The 19934-nt window shown below is 47.1% G+C and overlaps 1 protein-coding gene across 1 annotated transcript in view; it reads left to right on the top strand.

Annotated features, from left to right (window-relative positions):
• Positions 1–19934, top strand: part of AGBL4 (AGBL carboxypeptidase 4) — a 2679639-nt gene that overhangs the window by 1559230 nt on the left and 1100475 nt on the right. The window contains exon 5 of the mRNA XM_088479301.1: positions 4495–4711. Coding sequence (XP_088335427.1) covers positions 4495–4711 — 217 coding nt within the window. The remainder of the gene's footprint in view (positions 1–4494; positions 4712–19934) is intronic.

Raw genomic sequence — 19934 nt, forward strand, 5'->3', positions numbered from 1 at the left:
TTCTGCATCGCACACTATGGGCGGGATGTACTAAGGTTGCGGTGACCATTCCGCCAATCACCGCAACCTTACTAATCGCATATGTACTAACATATGCAATTGGTATTGCAAAGGACAGCTCTTGCGATAAGAGCTGCCCTTTGCGAAATAGCCAATGCTGGGTGACGGGGTCTCCGTGGGATCCTGTCCCCTCCAAGCCTCGGGAGCTTCCTGCTGGTCACATGTGCAGGAAGGCCCAGGCTCCTCCCCGCACCCAGAAGAAGATTAGGAGCAGGTGGATGAACCAGGCGGAGCGCGGGCCGGCGACAATGGAGTGCAGGTGAGTGGGGGCCAGCGCTGGGCGACGTCGAGGCGGTGAGGCGGCAGCGAACCATCGGGAGCGGGGTGCGGTAAGAAGCCCATAAGCTTCTATAGGTTTTTCTGGTGTTACCCTTCGTGCCGAAAAAAGGGTGGCCAGGGCTTAGTACATATGGAAATGCGGTAAAAAAACCCGAAAACTGGATTTTTACGGCATTTTTCCTTTAGTACATTCCGCCCTATTCCAATATGAGTGCAGTTGGCCATTGTTTTAATAACTGTTTGTGTGTCCGTTTCGCACTGCACACACAATTGTTCCGCAGGGAGATGCAGAACAAATTTGGAGTGTGGATTTTAGTGGCCATTCCTGGGAGATAACAGGGGGATGGCTAGGCAAGCAGACTCGGGTGCATCTAAAAACGCACAACCGCTCTCATAGTACGACTACTCAGGCGGAGAAACTGCACTCGCCTCAGGCCTGGTGCATGTTTCGATGGTGCGTCTAAAGACACACCGAGAAGGATTTGCAACGCTGAAAGTAGACGTCTCACCATTCACAAAATCGGCAACAGCATTAGCGTAAAGAGACAGCCGCGGCAGTAGACACAGCAGTGTCTGAGTTCCTTTGTGTCTTTATTCAATCTCTGTAACTGAGTAACCATGTACTGTGCACTTGCCACTGTAATGTTCCCTTTGTCCCGTGCTCAATATAATATTCTTTTTATTTTTGTACTCTTATGATGCAGCATAAGAGAGCAGCCACAGAGCGTACACACTCCTCGCATACATGTACACAAACCTTTATACATTTATTACACTAGCTTTATTCTCAGTACTGGTTCATAAAGTCACACCGTTGTTATGACATTACAGAGCAGAGAATGGCTCAGAGAGACGCACAATGCAGACAAATATTGAAGCCAGATGGCCTGGGAGCCCGGCTCGGACATATTCGCTGGAGGCAGGGATAGAGCCGGTGTCATGATGGCTAATAAAGCAGATGTTTTACTTCTGCGCTGAAAGGTAAAATAAATCGGAGTTAAAGGTCTTTTGAGTTCCTGGAACACTGTAGGATTTTCATAACGCCGAACAAGAAGAATTTAAGGAGAATATAAAAATACAATGAAAAGTAGCATAAATAAAGCCGCATTCCTTCTAACCTAAATGCTCGCCATAAGTCCTGATCACTGCTAATACCCAAACTGCCAGGGTGAAGGAAAATAAATGTTGGCTTCTCTGGACGTGCAACTTCCCCCTTCTCATATTAAAAGTAAACTATAAAAACAAGAAAGTTTAATACATTTGCAGCATACAAGGGGTTGGGTTTTGTGCCATTTAGTGAATTTCTGTAATGTTATATAAATGATGGACAACAAACTACCAATCACGGACGGATGGACGGGTGGTTGGATGGATGGATGGATGGATGGATGGATGGATGGATGGATGGATATATATTTTTTACTTAAACAGGAAATCGACACAAAATCTTTTTTTTTTATATATATCAGCAAAGCCTTGATAGTAAGAGATTGTTGCTCATGAGCAATTACCTAGTTAGCAATTACTTAAACGATTGTGTAGGAAGTCACCTCGTGCAGATAAGTGTAAAGGTGCACATCCACTAGGCAATTTATGTGAGCGATTGAACGATAATGATATCGTTCATAAATCGTTTGCAAATCATTTGTAAAAATGTCTTAAACGACCAGCGATGCGCTTGCCTGCTAGTCGTTTTGACATCTATCATCGTGCAAACATGCTGGACAATCTGACGATATCGTCAGGTTTAGCATGTTTGCAGATGATTGATGAGCCTGCACCTAACGACTGCCCCTTATCATCAGTATAATTAACCAGCAGTGTGAGACAAAAGCCACAACAGGACATCACAACTATTGGCAGAAGAGCTTGCAATTTATTGTTTAAACATTCTCCATCATCTTTTATTTCCAAGTAGCTGTTATATCATCTTTTAATGCACAGATCCTGCATTTCCAATGTATAATGGAGGTTTTCCTCTGCTCTCCACCCTCATACAGGGATGATTGCTTCTCACCGTGCAGCATTACATGGACAAATAAAAAACAAGTGTTGGGCAGAATTAAAATGTTCAATGTCAATTTTCTAAACCAATATTTACATTCAGCAGACGACCAGGTTACAACCTGCATATCCCCCCAGTAATACGGGAGGACCACATCTGCTGACTCAGAGCTTTGGCTGGTTAATAAAAGATTCAATAAAAATCTCCTCTATTCAGCAGCTCCTTGCATTTTATTTCACGCTTACCGGAACCATAAAATGCACTTTGCTGGCACTATGCCTGTCCAAACACCCAGGTCACACATACACTCTTATTAAAGGGTTCCTCACTTACTTCATGATGGTTTAAAGAAAAATAATAACATAGATATGTGTCTGTTTTAAAATTTGATACCCTGAGCTGTAAATCTGGTCCCTGCATTAAAACGATGCCCAATTCTTATACTTTGTATGAAGTTTTGCAAAGAATAATTTTGGTATTTAAGTTTGGGATTTTTCTTGCAGTAGCTTTTGTAAAAAACTTAAGTAGCCTCGATTCAGGTGAGTCTATGTTACTGCAGTAAATTAAACTTTTCATTCCCTGTACAAGATCACAAAGTGATGACTCTGGGAAAGGCACCGTGGTCTCGAGCAAGTCCCTTCCTTGTGGTTATATGTTCAGTGTCCTTATTCACTGAGGGGTCTATTTACTAAGCAGTTTTAGGAGACAGAGTGAAAAGTGATAAGAAAGTGATAAGGTGCCAGCCAATCCGCTCCCAACTGTTATCTCACAGGCTGTGTTTGAAAAATGACAGTTGGGAGCTGATTGGCTGGCACCGTATCACTTTTCACTCTGGGCCTGATTCAGACCCGCTCGTGAGCACTATGCGCTCGCAAGCGGGTCGATGGTGGCCCAATGCGCATGCGCACGACGGAGCCAGCTCCGTCGTGCGGATGCGCGAGACCCGGATAGCGACAGGCAAACCGTCGCTCCGGGTCTCGTACCAAAGGGGGCGTGCTTTCGATGTTGAGTGACAGCACGTCCCCTTTGGTGGGCGGGCCAGGGGAGTGGCTGCCCAAACGGAGGCGTTCCCATGTGAACGCCTCCGTTTGGGGGCGGCCCTACTGACATCACAAGTGATGTCAGTGGGAGAGATTTCGGCTCTGTTAATCTCTCTGGGGCTTGCGGCAACGAGACCCTACCACAAGGGTCTCGTCGCAAGCCCGATGGTTGTGATGGTCTTGACCATCGCGACCATCTTCCTGGCTGCTCGCTATAGCTGTGGGTGGTCACCCACAGCTATGCGAGCGGCCAGGAGGCCGCTCTAAAAAACAAGAAGGGTGGCCCTGATTCAGAGTGAGCGCTCTGTCAGAGCATCTGGCTCTGAATCAGGGCCCCTGGGCCTGATTCAGACCCGCTCGTGAGCAGTGAGTGCTCGCAAGCGGGTCGATGTTGGCCCAGTGCGCATGCGCACTGGCTCTGAATCAGGCCTCTGGGCCTGATTCAGACCCGCTCGTGAGCACTGAGTGCTCGCAAGCGGGTTGATATTGGCCCAGTGCGCATGCGCATGACAGAGCTGGCTCCGTCGTGTGCATGCGCGAGACCTAGATAGTGACGGGCAAGCCGTCGTTCCGGGTCTCGTACCAAAGGGGGCGTGCTGTCGATGTTGAGTGACAGCACGCCCCCGATTGGTGGGCGGGCCGGGGGCGTGGCTGGCCAGACGGAGGCGTTCCCATGGGAACGCCTACCGACTGGGGCCGGCCCCACTGACATCACAAGTGATGTCAGTGGGAGTACTTTTAGCTCTGGTAGAGCCAAAAGCACTCTAGGGCTTGCGGTAACAAGACCCTACCACAAGGGTCTCGTCGCAAGCCCGATCGTCGCGATGGCCTTGACCATCGCGACCATCTTCCTGGCCGCTCGCGATAGCTGTGGGTGGTCACCCACAGCTCTGTGAGCGGCCAAGAGGCCGCTCTAAAAAAACAGAGGGCCCTGATTCAGAGCGAAGTGCTCTGTCAGAGCGTCTGGCTCTGAATCAGGGCCTCTGTCTCCTAACACTGATTAGTAAATAGACCCCTTAGTCACTTCTTCCCCAAGTTATTCTCTGTCTCTAAGCCTAAAATCAGTATAAGCAACTGCTAAAGTCCTGTGTGTCTTCATTCTCTTTACAGGCAAAGACTGCCCTCAAAGAATGTCTACTATTATCGTTGCCCAGATCACCGCAAAAACTACGTCATGTCTTTTGCGTTTTGCTTTGACCGAGAAGACGACGTATACCAGTTTGCTTATTGTTATCCATACACGTACACCCGTCTGCAGCATTACTTGGAGAACCTAGATCAACTGAACCTGGACTATGTCCAAAGAGGACTGCTTGGCTTAAGTGTGGTGAGTAAGCCATGTAATCTCTTTTATTATCGGGTGCATGGGGAAATGACACTAATATGAATGTCCAATGACACATTGCAAATGGGATTAGATAAAATATACATTATATGAGTCAGTTTGTTTCATTATCAAGAAAGCTCATCAGTCAAGGAATATAAAATACCTGCATCTAATGTTATTAATAGCATAGCCCAACCAGTTCTGACTATGACCATAATGGGTTAGTGATTCTTGTATGCAGTGGTGGAACAACCTCTATTGCAGAGGAGTGTGGCTCTATGATGTTGCAGGTCAGAGAGCCCAGCAATGCTGGCCCACTCCGGGGCAGGAGCATGCACGGTAATGCTGCCCAAAGGGTACTCATGATCAGAAGCAAAGAGCTGTAGCCTCAGGAGGTTAGACCAGCAGCGACTTTTTGCTATGAGGCCTGAATGCTAAGTTCCATCCAGACTCGTCTTATAATAAGTGAGCTGTTAGGTAACCGCAAGCAACCCTGGTGAAAACCTCTTGTATACGTATAGAACAATTGTCAGAAAGACAAGGAGGCAACCCCAGATCTTCTAAATGCCATGCCTACAAGTGTATTTAACCATTCTCTTATTGTATATATAAAACATAGCTAGTTATGGGGCCCATACATCTAGGCTGTATCAGGGCAATGCCCCTTTCTACTGGGGTCAGGGGATCAGAGAAATTCAACATGTTGGACAATCTCTATTCCCTGATTCTGACCTGAAAATGGGTGGCGAATCAGGGGTTTTTAACATGTTAAATTTCCCCAATTATCCGATGGATCGCCAATCATCAATGGTTGCCAATCGGCATATAGGATCTGGGTCAGCAAAATGGGGCATTGGCCCATAGATGTATGTCCCGCATTAGTGAGATCATCCTGTCTGCATTTGCTTTATATTTTGCATGTTTTGTGTATGGCAGCCAGAGGTACGAAGAGCATGCCAGCATTTCTATTGGCACATGAGCTGGAGTGCCACAAGTTGCCTATTTCTGCTATAATTATACATTGTGTTATTATTCTGCTGCGCCTGCATGGGTAAGGAGCGTCACAAATTACAAGAGAAGAGAACATGACTCAAGTCTGTTAACATATAGGGGCCTATTTATCAATTCATTTTTGCAGGATATCCTCTGTAAACTCCCATTTTCGGGGGGTGTACCCACAAATATTCTGTATCCCTAGGATATATCTGAGATATCTGCTGTGGTCCTTTGCTTTCAACAGCAAAAGAAGCCCCCATAGAAAAAAAAAGCACCAGGAGAGGAATCCTTAGGAACCCTCCCCGTCACTCTCCGGTATTGCATGCGCGGTCAGCAGACTGTACAGTACATGCATGGTCAGCAGACTGTACATGCGTGGTCAGCAGACTGTACAGTATATGCATGGTCAGCAGACTGTACATGCATGGTCAGCAGACTGTACAGTACAAGCATGGTCAGCAGACTGTACATGTGTGGTCAGCAGACTGTACAGTACATGCATGGTCAGCATACTGTACATGCCTGGATGTGATCGAATGATTCATCCTGGCCGTACTTAGGGCCTGATTCAGAGCCGGACGCTATTTGCGCTCGCTCGTTCAGAAAAAGGGGCCGGATACTTTAATAGAGCGCTCGCTCTTTGCGGTCTGTTGACGCCTCTATGTCTGAGCGAGCGAATTAAATATGCGCTCGCTATTTTGTAAAGACGCCCCCTGGCCGTTCGCATCATACGTCATCTCCGCTATTTATTAGATTAATTGAGTACATCGAAAGGCGTCTGAACTGCTCGCAGTGCTTGTGGTTGGATTTTCCTACCGCAATCATGCGAACAGTTCAGGTTAAGAAACAACCAAGTGACGTGGCCGATGACGCTGCTTTGTTAATTATGCACACCCTTAAAACGCCCGTTTTGAGCATTTGGCACGCCTGCGTTCGGATCACTACTCCCCGTTTTCAAGCACCTTTCCCTGTTACCACCCACCAACGCCTCATCCTGTCACTCAAATTAGCAGGCACTCGCTATTTTGCGAACACACGATTTCCAACCGCAATGACTGGTTGGCGCATGCGCATTACGACCCATGCGCATGCGCAGATGTGCGAACATCGCTCGGAGCGAACAAGCGGACGCTTACGAGCGGCTCTGAATCAGGCCCTTAATTTCCTATTGCTGCGAATAGCGGAGATAAGAAATTATAATTAACGGGTCAAAAACCCAATGAATAATAAATGGGCCCCATAACGTGGGAGAAAAATGTTAAACAAAAACTGTAAAAATACTGTTGGTTCATCAGAAAAAAAATAACGCAGTTGTCTAACAGTGTTATTACATAAGGTGGATGGATGATAGGTTATCTGATAACATGAATAAAACATTAGTTGGTGTTCTGGTAAATAAACCACTGAAATTGACCTAATAGCCCTTAACCTGCAGTTGGTTGTGATTATAGCTCAATCTATCGTACGTGTTCTTTCAACCAGTATTTTCTAAGATTGGGCCTGATTCAGCGATGGACGCAGTACCAATGTTTTCTGCGGTGAAGCGATTATCGGTGGTCTGCGCATGCAATCAAGTTTCATTACCGATAGCAGTGAGGATTTATTTACAAAATGATTGACAGACACGGATCCGTTTGTGAGCATCAATGGGGGTGGTGCCTGAAATGCAGGCCTGTCACGACCGTTTTCAGGGCGTGTCTGTCTGCAATTGTGTTCCTGTATGCCCTAAAAATCGCCCCGGCATCTCAGATCCAGCGCCCATTCTGCGCGACTATAGGGTTCCTCAGAAGTCCGATAATCGGCTGATTTCTGACCGAGCTGCGCCTTTGTACGATTTGTGACATTTGCATATTTTTGCAAAACAGCTGATGTACAGAAATTATTAGCTGTGGCGGCAATAGCGCACATCTCTGACCAATGCCGTGGGTTCAGCACAAACCTCATCCTGACAACAGGAATCCAGCGCATAACTTGCTTCTATCCGTTCCCTCTGCAGATAGTATGTGTTTCATACTGTGTAGTAGGATGATATCCATAATGACTGGTGCCGATAACGTCGCACAACACTTTAAATTTCAACTAAATATTCTTACAATGATGCTCTGTGAAATCCCTGTGCATTTTGCTTCTAGACGAAAAGTATTTAAAATGATAAAAGATAATTATATCACACTTCTGTCTGTGTCTGTGCTACTGATTGTGTGGTGACAGGCTCTGTCAAAATGGTAAAAGCACAGACATAGCAGTTAGAACATGTGTTACTGAATAGAGAAGAATATGGGGAACTCTGCAGTCAGCCCCCTGTCACTGGCAGAGACGCCTGCGATGCTTTGTGGAACTGTCACCAGTCACATGAAGGCTGCCAGCTTTCTGATGGCGGGGGACACATGAGAGCATCAGTAGTTATCACAGGTTCTAAGCACGAGGTTTGCTATTCTCTTTCTGCCCCCTGGCCGCCTCATCTGCGTTCGATGTTTCCGATATTTCTGGTTTTGTGCGTGAGAGGCAAATTGAGACACTTTCAGTGGGCGTCTCTAAGCACTGGACAGAGGGCCTGATTCAGACCTGCTCACGAGCACTGAGCGCTCGCAAGCGGGTCGATGTTGGGCCAATGCGCATGCGCACGACGGACCCGGCTCCGTCGTGCAAATGCGCAAGACCCAGATAGCGATGGGCAAGCCGTCGCTATGGGTCTCGCTACAAAGGGGGCGTGCTGTCAATGGTGAGTGACAGCATGCCCCCTTTGGTGGGCGGGCCTGGGGCGTGGCTGGCCAGACGGAGGCGTTCCCATGGGAACGCCTACCGTCTGGGGCCGGCCCCACTGACATCACAAGTGATGTCAGTGGGAGTGTTTTCGGCTCTGATAGAGCCAAAAGCACTCCAGGGCTTGCGGCAGACGAGACCCTACCACAAGGGTCTTGTCGCAAGCCCGATGGTCTTGACCATCGCGACCATCTTCCTGGCCGCTCACTATAGCTGTGGGTGGTAACCCACAGCTATACGAGCGGCCAGGAGGCCGCTCTAAAAATGAAGAAGGACGGTCTAGATTCAGAGCGAGCGCTCTGTCAGAGCGTCCGGCTCTGAATCAGAACCAGAGAGTGAGTCATTACCATATTTGCGCACTTGTGATCCGTGAGAGATCACAACAGCGATTGCATTAGGGTCCACATTTGAATCAGGCCCTCAATGCAGTGCGAGATTTAGGCGAATATGTAAAAGTCCGGAAGTTACAACCCATGGCGCAGTGTGTGAGTTGCACCATGCGTTTCGTCCCATATGGTGACAGATTAATGGGTCAGTAAGGACGCGTCTGTACACTCCACACGCAGGCATATATTCAACACAGAATAAGCAGCATAATATCTAGGTAAGCTAGGCTTTAAGTTATCACTCTGTTTGTTCCTGCATGGAAATTATAGATAGTTAATGTTAACCTCATAGCCCACATTAATCCACGCTGTTGTCTTTTAATTATAAAGTAAGGATTTCTGTTGTAGGATCCACAAGTCTCAATGGACTGGATCATTTAGTATGCTACAGAATATTTCCTTTCCGTGTAGAATGCCACTGGCAATTTAGATAGAAGCGATTGATAAAATAAATAAAAAAAAGGAACATGTTGGATTTAGATTTTTGAACTGTATTCCGTATAGAGGTGAGTTTGAAACTGCTGTCTTCCTGCACTGGTTTGACATGAGCCTTACATCATTATTCTGTGCTGTTGTTATCTTGCAGATGCTCGGTTTAGGTACATCATACTTTCCTACGAAAATCGGGTGCCACTCCTGGCACCCCGCAAGAGTAGGCCCTCCGTGACCCCCCCCCACACTTGCACGTGAAAGTGGGTGGTTCGAGTGACGCAATTCTCACTGAAGGAGAGACATCCCAAAGGCAATAGATGCCCAAAAAATCCAGTATGCTGGCTGACTATTGCTGGACTATGAAGAGAGACATCCCAAAGGCAAAATTACAGATGAACGGTTCGGATTTGGTGGAATCCGAACCGCTCCAAACTAGGGATGTGCGCCGGACCATTTTTGCCGGATTTGGATTTGGATTTGGTTCTAATTCGTCGTCCGGCTTTGGATTTGGATTTGGATTTGCCAAACTGCGGTGACTGGCTTTGGATTTGGATTTGGATTTTTTTACAAAAATTGACAAAAAAAGCTAAAATCACATAAATTGGTCTTTTTTTTCTTCCTAGAGTATTATTAACCTCAATAACATTAATTTCCAGTCAATTTAGACCATATCACAGCTTATAATATTGTTTTCAACATTATTGGCCAAAGGTTGCAGTGAGCTGACTGGTTACTAAGCGACAAAGCAGCGGCACAACGACACAGACACCACAGTATAAAGCACATCTATGACACATTGCCACACAGCAGTGGCAGAAATGAAAAGTAGGGCACCCACCCAGTGGGGTACGGCCAGCAGAGTCATAGTACTTGTTTACAAAGTGGGCTACGGCCCTAGGAGTCACAGTGCACAATCTTATTAGCATTACACCGCACATAGGGCCTGATTCACATTACACCATAAAGTAGTGTCTCTTATTTATGTTACGACACACAGTAGTGCCCCTTTTACACAATGCCCACAGTAGTGACCCTTTTACACAATGCCCACAGTAGCGGTGTCCCTTACACAATGTCCCCCAGCAGTGGTGCCCCCTATGCAGTCCCCTTAGTAGTAGGGTCCACTATGCAGTGGCCCCAGTAGAATGCCCCCCAGTAGTATGCCCCCCATTAGCAGGCCCCCCCCAGTAGTATGCCCCCCATTAGCAGGCCCCCCCAGTAGTATGCCCCCCATTAGCATGCCACCCAGTAGTATGCCCCCCCAGTAGTATGGCTCCCCCAGTAGTAGGCTGCCCCAGTAGCAGGCCCCCCCAGTAGTAGTAAGCCCCCCCAGTAGTATGCCCCCCATTAGCATGCCACCCAGTAGTATGCCCCCCCTGTAGTATGGCCCCCCCTGTAGTAGGCTGCCCCAGTAGCTGCCCCCCCCAGTAGTAGTAAGCCCCCCCAGTAGTATGGCCCCCCCCAGTAGCAGGCCCCTCAGTAGTATGGCCCCCCCAGTAGCAGACCCCCCCCAGTAGTATAGCCCCCCCCCAGTAGCAGGCCCCTCTGTAGTATGGCCCCCCCAGTAGTATAGCCCCGCCCAGTAGCAGACCCCCCCCAGTAGTGCAGACCCCCCCAGTAGTATAGCCCCCCCCCAGTAGCAGGCCCCTCTGTAGTATGGCCCCCCAATAGTGCAGATCCCCCCCAGTAGTATGGCCCCCCCAGTAGCAGACCCCCCCAGTAGTATAGCCCCCCCCAGTAGCAGGCCCCTCTGTAGTATGGCCCCCCCAGTAGTATTGCCCCCCCCAGTAGCAGACCCCCCCCCCAGTAGTGCAGACCCCCCCAGTAGTATAGCCCCCCCCCCAGTAGCAGGCCCCTCTGTAGTATGGCCCCCCAAGTAGTATAGCCCCCCCCAGTAGCAGACCCCCCCCCCAGTAGCGCCCCCGGACCTTTGACAAGTAAAAAAATAAAAAAAATAAAACTTACCTGATTCCCCGCTCCCGCGCCGTCCGCTCTGTCACACGCTGAGGAGGGAGCCGGAAGACGGAGCTCATGTGTGAGCTCCAGCCGGCTCCCTCCGTGCAGCAGCCAATGAGAGTCTGTGTGACTCTCATTGGCTGCTGTAACAAACACACAGCTGCCGCTGGCGGCTGTGTGTCTGTGTCTGTGTAGGGCAGAGCGCTATCACTGCGCTCTGCCCTACACGCGAGGAGACCTGATGTCGGATTCTCTAGTGAGAATCCGACATCAGGCGGCCGCCGTTCGGCCCCGAACGGGGATCCGAGTCAGGCGGTGAACACCCGAACAGGGTTCGGGTGGACTCGGATCCCCAATGTTCGGAGCGGTTCGGATTCCACAGAATCCGAACCGCTCATCTCTACTCCAAACATAGGGGATCCGAGTCCACCCGAACCCTCTTCGGGTGTTCCCCCACCTGACTCAGATTCCCGTTCGGGGCCGAACGGCGGCCTCCTGATGTCGGATTCTCGCGAGAGAATCCGACGTCAGGGCTCCTCTAGTGTAGGGCAGACTGCTGTGATAGCGGCCTGCCCTACACAGACAGAAACAGAATGCCGCCAGCGGCAGCTGTGTGTTTGTTATAGCAGCCAATGAGAGTCAGGCAGACTCTCATTGGCTGCTGCACAGAGGGAGCCGGTTGGAGCTCACTCATGAGCTCCGTCTTCCGGCTCCCTCCTCGCGCGTGCTAATGGGGGCACTGCTACTGGGGGGCATACTACTATTGGGGGCCTGCTAATGGGGGCACACTACTGGGGGCCTGCTAATGGGGGCATTACTACTGGGGGCCTGCTACTGGGGGCACTGCTACTGGGAGGCATACTACTACTGGGGGCACTACTACTGGGGGCCTGCTACTGGGGGGTATACTATTACTGGGGGCATGCAAAAGGGGGCACTACTACTGGGGGCTCCGTCTTCTGGCTCCCTACGTGCGTAGCAGAGCAGAGCAGACAGCAGCAGGAGCGGGGATTCAGGTAAGTTTTTTTTCTTTTTTTTATATATGTGTTTGTAAGGGGGCGGTACTGGGGGCACTGCTACTGGGGGGCATACTACTATGGGGGCACTGCTAATGGGGGCACTACTACTGGGGGCCTGCTACAGGGGGCACTGCTACTGGGGGGCATATTACTACTGGGGGTATACTACTGGGGGCACTACTACGGGGGGCCTGCTACTGGGGGCATACTACTGGGGGACATACTACTACTGGGGGCATGGTAATGGGGGCACTACTACTGGGGGCACTGCTACTGGGGGGCATACTACTGGGGGCACTGCTACTGGGGGGCATACTACTACTGGGGGCCTGCTAATGGGGGCACTGCTACTGGCGGTGCATACTACTACTGGGGCACTGCATAGGGGGCCCTACTACTAAGGGGACTGCATAGGGGGCTGCATAGGGGGCACCACTACTGGGGGCATTGTGTAAGGGACACCACTGCTGGGGGCATTGTATAAGTGGCACTACTACTGTGGGCATTGTATAAGGGGCATTACTACTGTGGGCTTTGTGTATAAGGGTCACTACTGTGGGCATTGTGTAAAAGGGTCACTACTGTGGGCATTGTGTAAAAGAGTCACTACTGTGGGCATTGTGCAAAAGGGTCACTACTGTGGGCATTGTGTAAAAGGGGCACTACTGTGTGTCGTAACATAAATAAGAGACACTACTTTATGGTGTAATGTGAATCAGGGACACTATGGGCCTGATTCAGAGCTGGACGGTATTTGCAGACGGTCGTTCAGGAAAAGGGGGTGGCTATTCAAATGAACCGTTCGCTCTTTGCGGTCTGTTGACGCCTCCATGTCTGAATGAGCGAACAAAACTTGCGGTCGTTTTCTGGATAACTATGCCCCCTGGCCGCTCGCATCCTATGTCATGTCCGCTATTTATTAGATTAATCGAGTACATCGACCAGCGTATGAACTGCTCGCTATTCTTGTGGTTGGTTTTTCCTACCACAATCTTGCGAGCAGTTCTGACTATAAAATAACCCAGTGACATGGTCAATGACGCTGCTGTATTAATTATGCACACCCATAAAACGCCCGTTTTGACCTTAAAGCACGCCTGCGTTCGGATCTCCACTCCCCATTTTCAAGCACCTTCCTCTGTTACCACCCACATACGCCTCCTCCTGTCACTCAAAATAGCAGGCATTCGCTATTTAGCAAACAAACGATTTTCGGCCGCACTGACTGGTTCGCGCATGTGTATTAAAATCCGTACGCATGCGCAGTTGGGCAAACATCGCTCGGAACGAACGAGCGGCCGCTTACGAGCGGCTCTGAATCAGGCCCAATGTGCGGTGTAATGTGAAAAAGATTGTGCACTGTGACTCCTAGGGCCGTAGCCCACTTTGTAAACAAGTACTGTGATTCTGCTGGCCGTACCCCACTGGGCACTACTTTTCATTTCTGCCACTGCTGTGTGGCAATGTGTTTTATACTGTGGTGTCTGTGCCGCTGCTTTGTCGCTTGGTAACCAGTCAGCTCACTACAACCTTTGGCCAATAATGGTGAAAATCCAAATCCGGCAAAAATGGTCCGGCGCACATCCCTAGGCAAAATATGCCTAAAAAATATGCCCCCAAAAATCTACTTTTTAGGTCAGCCAGAATGAGGTGTATATTTATAATTTAGACATGTTTAAAGCTTTATAAAATTAGTACTTAGGTATGTCACAAAAATACTACCCTGCCCAATGGAAAAAATCTGAATGCGTATTCAAATTCAGCTAAAAAAATACATTTAGATTCAGTTTCGTTCTTGTGAAAGTAAACGTAGACCAGTGTTGTTATTACTTTGGGGAATTTGCTTTAACAACTGTGGTGGTCCTTTTATGATATCCTATACATAATATATATATTTTTATTTATTTAAATGCATTTGTCCCATTGCACTATTATTGTGATTTCTTAATGGACATCAAAGAAAAGATCTAGCACTAAATGATGAGGTCTAATACTATTTTCCCTTTAAAGTCACTCACTTTACAGCAGTATTGTTTGACTGTTGCTCTGAATCATTAAAGACTCATCTGACATCTTTCCACATCACTTTCATCACATCAAACAATTCCACGCACACTTATTTTATACCTGTATAATTCACTTTGCAGCACAGTGCATTGAAGAGATTGTTCTAAATAAAACAAGAATATTTACAAAAGCCTTTAAAAGGAAAAAAAAATCTTTGAATATAAGTGAATTATTTCAACCTTTGAAGAGGTTCGATTAAACTGATGCAGTTTCTTACTTGATGTACCCGTTCCCAGGGGAAATCAGGTTGCTGTACAAAGCGTTTTATCTGGGTTCTCTGACTTCACTTTCTGCCACACATTAACATACAACTTGTGTAACCCTGCAGGCTAAATGCGCATGGCACTCTATTTAATCAGCCTGAATGATGTGCCATTATCATGACCTTAGGCTCTTATATAATCACCCAGGAACTGAGCTGACAAGATTCCAAACGTCAAGCATTCCATCATTTCTTCTTACAATATAAATGGAGATACCTCTCTAATATATGGCTTGAAACGTTTGGCTTTAGCTCAGAATTCTCAGCACGGCAGCCATTTTGTATGCATGTTTGGCTACTAACAGTGAAGTCAGCCATTTTGCAGGTCAAGTTCACAACAGTAACTAGTAATATTATTGTAGCACTGGGATTGTAACCTAGGGGTATATTTACTAAAGTATGGGTTTTTAGAATTAGAGATGTTACCCATAGCAACCAATCAGATTCTACTTAACATTTATCTAGCACCTTCTAGAAGTTAACAACTAGAATCTGACTGGTTACTATGGGAAACATCTCCACTTCTAAAAACCTGCACATAGTAAATTTACCCTCTAGAGCAGGCCTGACCAACCTGCGGCTCTCCAGATGTTGTGAAACTACAGCTCCCAGCATGCCTTGCTAAGGAATGCTAAAAGTGTGGCAGGGAATGCAGGGACTTGTAGTTTCACAACAGCTGGAGAACCACAGGTTGGCCAGACTTGCCCTAGAGTCACTACCAGTGGCAACACTGAAAAACGTTGTGCTTCTGTCCTGTCAGTGCCTCTTAAAGATCTATGGGGGAGATGTATTATCGGCAAAATGCGGTAAAACCCCCGAAAATGCAGTTTTTGGGGGTTTTACCGCATTCCCCGTATGCATTAAGCAGCAGAATGCAGCGTTGCTAGGTAACGCCACCTTCAGGTGGAGTTACCCAATAGAAGCTTATGGGCTTCTTAGCGCGACGCTCGGGGCTGGGAGGGATCCGACCGGATCCCTCCCATGAGCCCCCCTGGCCCGCGTCCTTCTGCGCATGCGGTATGTACGCGTAGTCGGGGGGGATGTACCGCATCGGCGATGTCGCCGATGATACATCTCCCCCTATTTATTAAAGTTGCAGATGTGTCCTCATGGCTGAAGTCGACACAAATAGCCCCTCTCGGTGCGCCAGGATCTGTGCGATTCAGCCACGCAGAGCGTCTTATTTGCTCACAATGTGCATCTTATTTGCACTGCTAAAACAGCCAGAAGCAACAAAACTACTTGTACATCTGTGTGCGACTGAGGGCCTCATTTACCAACAAGTTTTATCTCTCAAAATGAGTGATAAACCACGTTGATAAATGAGGCCTTGAGTCTGAAATCTGTGTAAAAAGCATTCCGATATGAGTGGCCGCCACTATTCCTCCCGCAATGTTCCACTGGATCTGCAACTTAGTACTTGTGTTTTACCAATTCCTGACGCAGGAGTTAATATGGGCTACATACACAAAAGAGAAGTAATATCAGCTTCTCTGGATATATGTTGAGTCCTTTCAGCAATACCGAATAGCAGGCCATAGCACGGCATTAATGAATCATGAGTCGGATGCGCCACCTGCATATTTGACTTCATGATGTTACCATGAAGGGGCCGGGCTAGGAAGAAGCTGAGTGTCTGGAGATAGGTAGCTTTACAGCTGCTTTTCATGCTGCAGGGTGGTGTTCAGTGGCAAATGCAGGATTTCCAGAAGGGGGTTTCCAAAGGCTTTATTTTAGAGCCAGTGTGACCTGTCAATGAAGAGGGCAGAATTAGTACTTTACCAGTTTAATAAGCGTTATGCAAAGTGTATTGTGTGTATTAATTCCAGCATATACAGGACCAGCAATCACAGTAAGCCATTAGATGCGGCAGTAGGGCCATCCTGCCTGAGCTGAATGTATTTATTTTAGATGTGGGCTCCATTCCAGACTATTGGAGCAAACACGGGAGCCTGGAGGAGCAGCAGAAGAACCTAGCACTGCCCTGGACATACTGTATATGTACATATTGGGCACTATAGCAGTGCATCTCTAACAGTGCATGTTTTCAAGATCTTCTAGTTGGTGCACAGGTTATTTATTACTGGCTGATACATGTTAAAAAGATCCACAGTTGGTGCTAATTATTTCATTTGTGATACTGAGAAGAACATGCAGCACTAGTAACAATCTATTACATTACTATTTCTATAGTGGCCATGGTATGGGCTGGAGAGGGGGGTTTCCAGGCAGACGGAAACCCCCCCTGCGTTTGCCTATGGTGTTACAGTCATCCTGCAAGTTAAATACAGGTGCCACCAGGGGAGCAACGGGGTCATCCCCTTGACCTTGAACCATTGGCAGTGACATCACTCGCACACTCCAAGTTACGACAATGCTGAATGGTTCAAAAAAGTTCCAACAGTTGAGGGATTAAATAATGTCCCAGTAGGCAGTCCAAAGAAGATATATCCTTTAATCAAAACAGTTATGCATTTGGGAAAGGTACAGTATAAGGATATTAGAAGTTAAAGCGTTCTGTCATTGGTTGAAACAAGCTTTATGAAACTGAATTAAGACGGAGTCAATTTCATATGCAGGGAGTAAAATTAAACACCCGAGCCAGTATGTCTGACTACGGGCTATAAAGGGTTAAGGTTTAGTTACTAGGCAGGAATAGGGGATGGGGTGAGTTGGGTCAGCCTATAGGAAGGATGCTGTGGAGTGGGGTTTCAGGGACATTTTAGGGAGATTGCTGTAGCAGCCATCTGAAGTCATCTTCCTTTTGGTTTGTTATGTGTTTTTTGGTTTCTTAATGGTGTCAGCTTTGGCGTTTGGCTGGAAAGAATGGTTGCAGTCGCCATCTGTCTATGGAGCTTCAGGTGCTCTCCCTCCCCAATACATGGCTTAGGCTGACTCTTCCCTACTGGGGTCAGCGGTACCATCGCTCCGGGTGAGTTCATGTTGTGTCATTGGGGCGGGAGGTGGATAACTTGGGCGCGGTAATGGGCTGGCTGACCGCCTCCCATGTTGGTACGGGTTGAGTATGGAGTGACAGTTGGTGGATCTTGCATTGTGGGGCTGTTCTTTCGGTGCCACCATTCTTTATCTGTCCTTTCCTCTTATTAGTCATTTAGTAGTGTTTAGTATTTTTAGTATCTGCTAGTTTAAATAGCCATTTAGAGTAATAAATAGGAAAATAAATAAAAGCTGACCTTCCTTTCCCCTTAAGCAAGTCTCAGTGTTGTTATTTCAATATTGTTATGGTTACTGGTTGCACTACACTGGAAGTGGGAAGACATACATCTGGTGATTGGGAGTTTAAGGGCCCTATTTACTGCAATCCGCATTTTGAATGCAGATTGTAGTGTGATATTACTGACTGAATTTGCATTGCGAATTCAGGCAATATCACAGGGATTTACTAAAAATCCCTTGCAGGGACAGACCTTGCGATAAAGCTCTGTCCCTGTAAATCCCCTCCGCAGCCTTATCACAGTATTTTCGCAAAAAATACAGTGACAAGTGCCCGAGCATGTGTCGACCGGCCGCTGCTAAGCCCAGCCCCCGCCGCGAAGCTCCCCCTCGCGACCTCCCCTCCCTTAATTACACTTACCTCCGTTGATCGGTGCTCTGGTGATGTCCTCCGTGGCTCCGGTCAGCTGACATCCCATTCTGCCCTTGGACGTGGTCAAAGTGATGACCGGGTCCCAGTGCAGGATGGGAGATCAGCTGACCGGAGGGAGGACATCACCGGAGCCCCAATCTCCAGTCCTTGGACTCTGGTAAGTTTTTGTTTTTTTACTATTTTTCTTTTCTTTTTTTTTAGCAGTGTATCAGAGTGTGGTCTGTTTAGACCACACAGCTGATCACTGGGGCCGGCTCCGGGCTCTGCCTGTTAGAGCAGAGCAGGAGTCCGGTAACCGGGGGAGACCATAACTGATTTAATGAGCCATTCGCAGTTTAACTGTACCGGCCGTGTGTACTTACACGTGCATGGCTTAATCTTTGAGACAAGCATATGCTACTGGCAGGATCAACCAGGTAGCTTTCGGTCCAAGCATATGCTACTGGCAGGATCAACCAGGTAGCTCTCGGTCCACACGTTATTATCACTTTGGCCAGATCACATTTCCCATTACAATTATGGGAAATGCAATTTGCTTACTAAAATTAAGTGATAATTAGGGCTTGGAGTAGAATTTTACAAATTCTACTCCAATTGCCCTTTAGTAAATTTAGGTGATACTAAAATAATGTGAAAAGGGTGTGAAAACACCCCTTTTCACTTTATTTTAGTAAAAATAATAATAAATAGAGCCCTAAGTATTAAGATGTAAACTCCATATTTGAAAATCTGAAATGGTGTGATGTAAGTTTCCAGTAATAAATATATGATTTATTATAAATGTAGGTTGAAAAAAAAGAGGGCAACAGCAAGTGAAGCAACATAAAATAAAAAGGGCAAACACATAATGAATGACATAAAAGTAGTTACAAACTACAGCACCCTCTAGTGACAAACATACATTGTTATACAGGAATGAATGGATGGTTGTAATTCACATTTTTCACATACCTTTTGACAGAAATTAATTGATTATTAATTTATTGATTATTATAACAGTATAATGCACATATGATGTTAAACATGTCAGTGAGAATGTTTATTTGCATTGGTAAATCTTGTTTTACTGAGTAAAATTCTAGCAAACTGAGTAAAATTCTAGCAAAGAAGAATTATGCTTTTTTTAAAAAAAATAAGCCTTCATAATGCGATCTTCATGTTAGTTGGACCACTTTGCGCTATTCTTCTACTTAACCCTATAAATGGAAAACTACTAGACATAACTGACAGTATGGCAGCTCCCTATTTTAGATGCAAACATGTCATATGTAAAGAACTTTTAGCCCTTTACTGCCCATTTATAAAATGTATTCTTTATTATTATCCAACATATTACATAGCACTGTACATTGAGGGGATCATGATATGAATAGCTAACATACAATAACGTGAAACTGTTAAGATGGCCCTGCCCCAAATATCTTACAAGCTAAGGGGCCTATTCTTATCGAAGGCCGTAGCTGCGTTACTTACCTGCTCCCCGTTGTCCCAGCTACGTATGGGTGACTTCGGATCACGCATGCACAAAGCCGCCGGGGAGCTGGTGAGGAAGCGTCGTCTTCGCATCCCCGGAACTCCTTCCTATAGGAAAGAGCGGGGATCCGAGAACAAGCGCCGTCTGCAGATGGAGCTTGTGCTCGGCAGCAAACTCCGAAAACTTTCAGTTTTCGGAGTTTATTGAATACCAAAGGGGACCCCTGATGATGAATGGCCTGGTAACTTAAATATGCGGAAT

Source organism: Taudactylus pleione, unplaced genomic scaffold (genome assembly GCF_031769625.1).
Source record: "Taudactylus pleione unplaced genomic scaffold, aTauple2 ptg000230l, whole genome shotgun sequence".
In the NCBI taxonomy this organism is placed as follows: domain Eukaryota; kingdom Metazoa; phylum Chordata; class Amphibia; order Anura; family Myobatrachidae; genus Taudactylus; species Taudactylus pleione.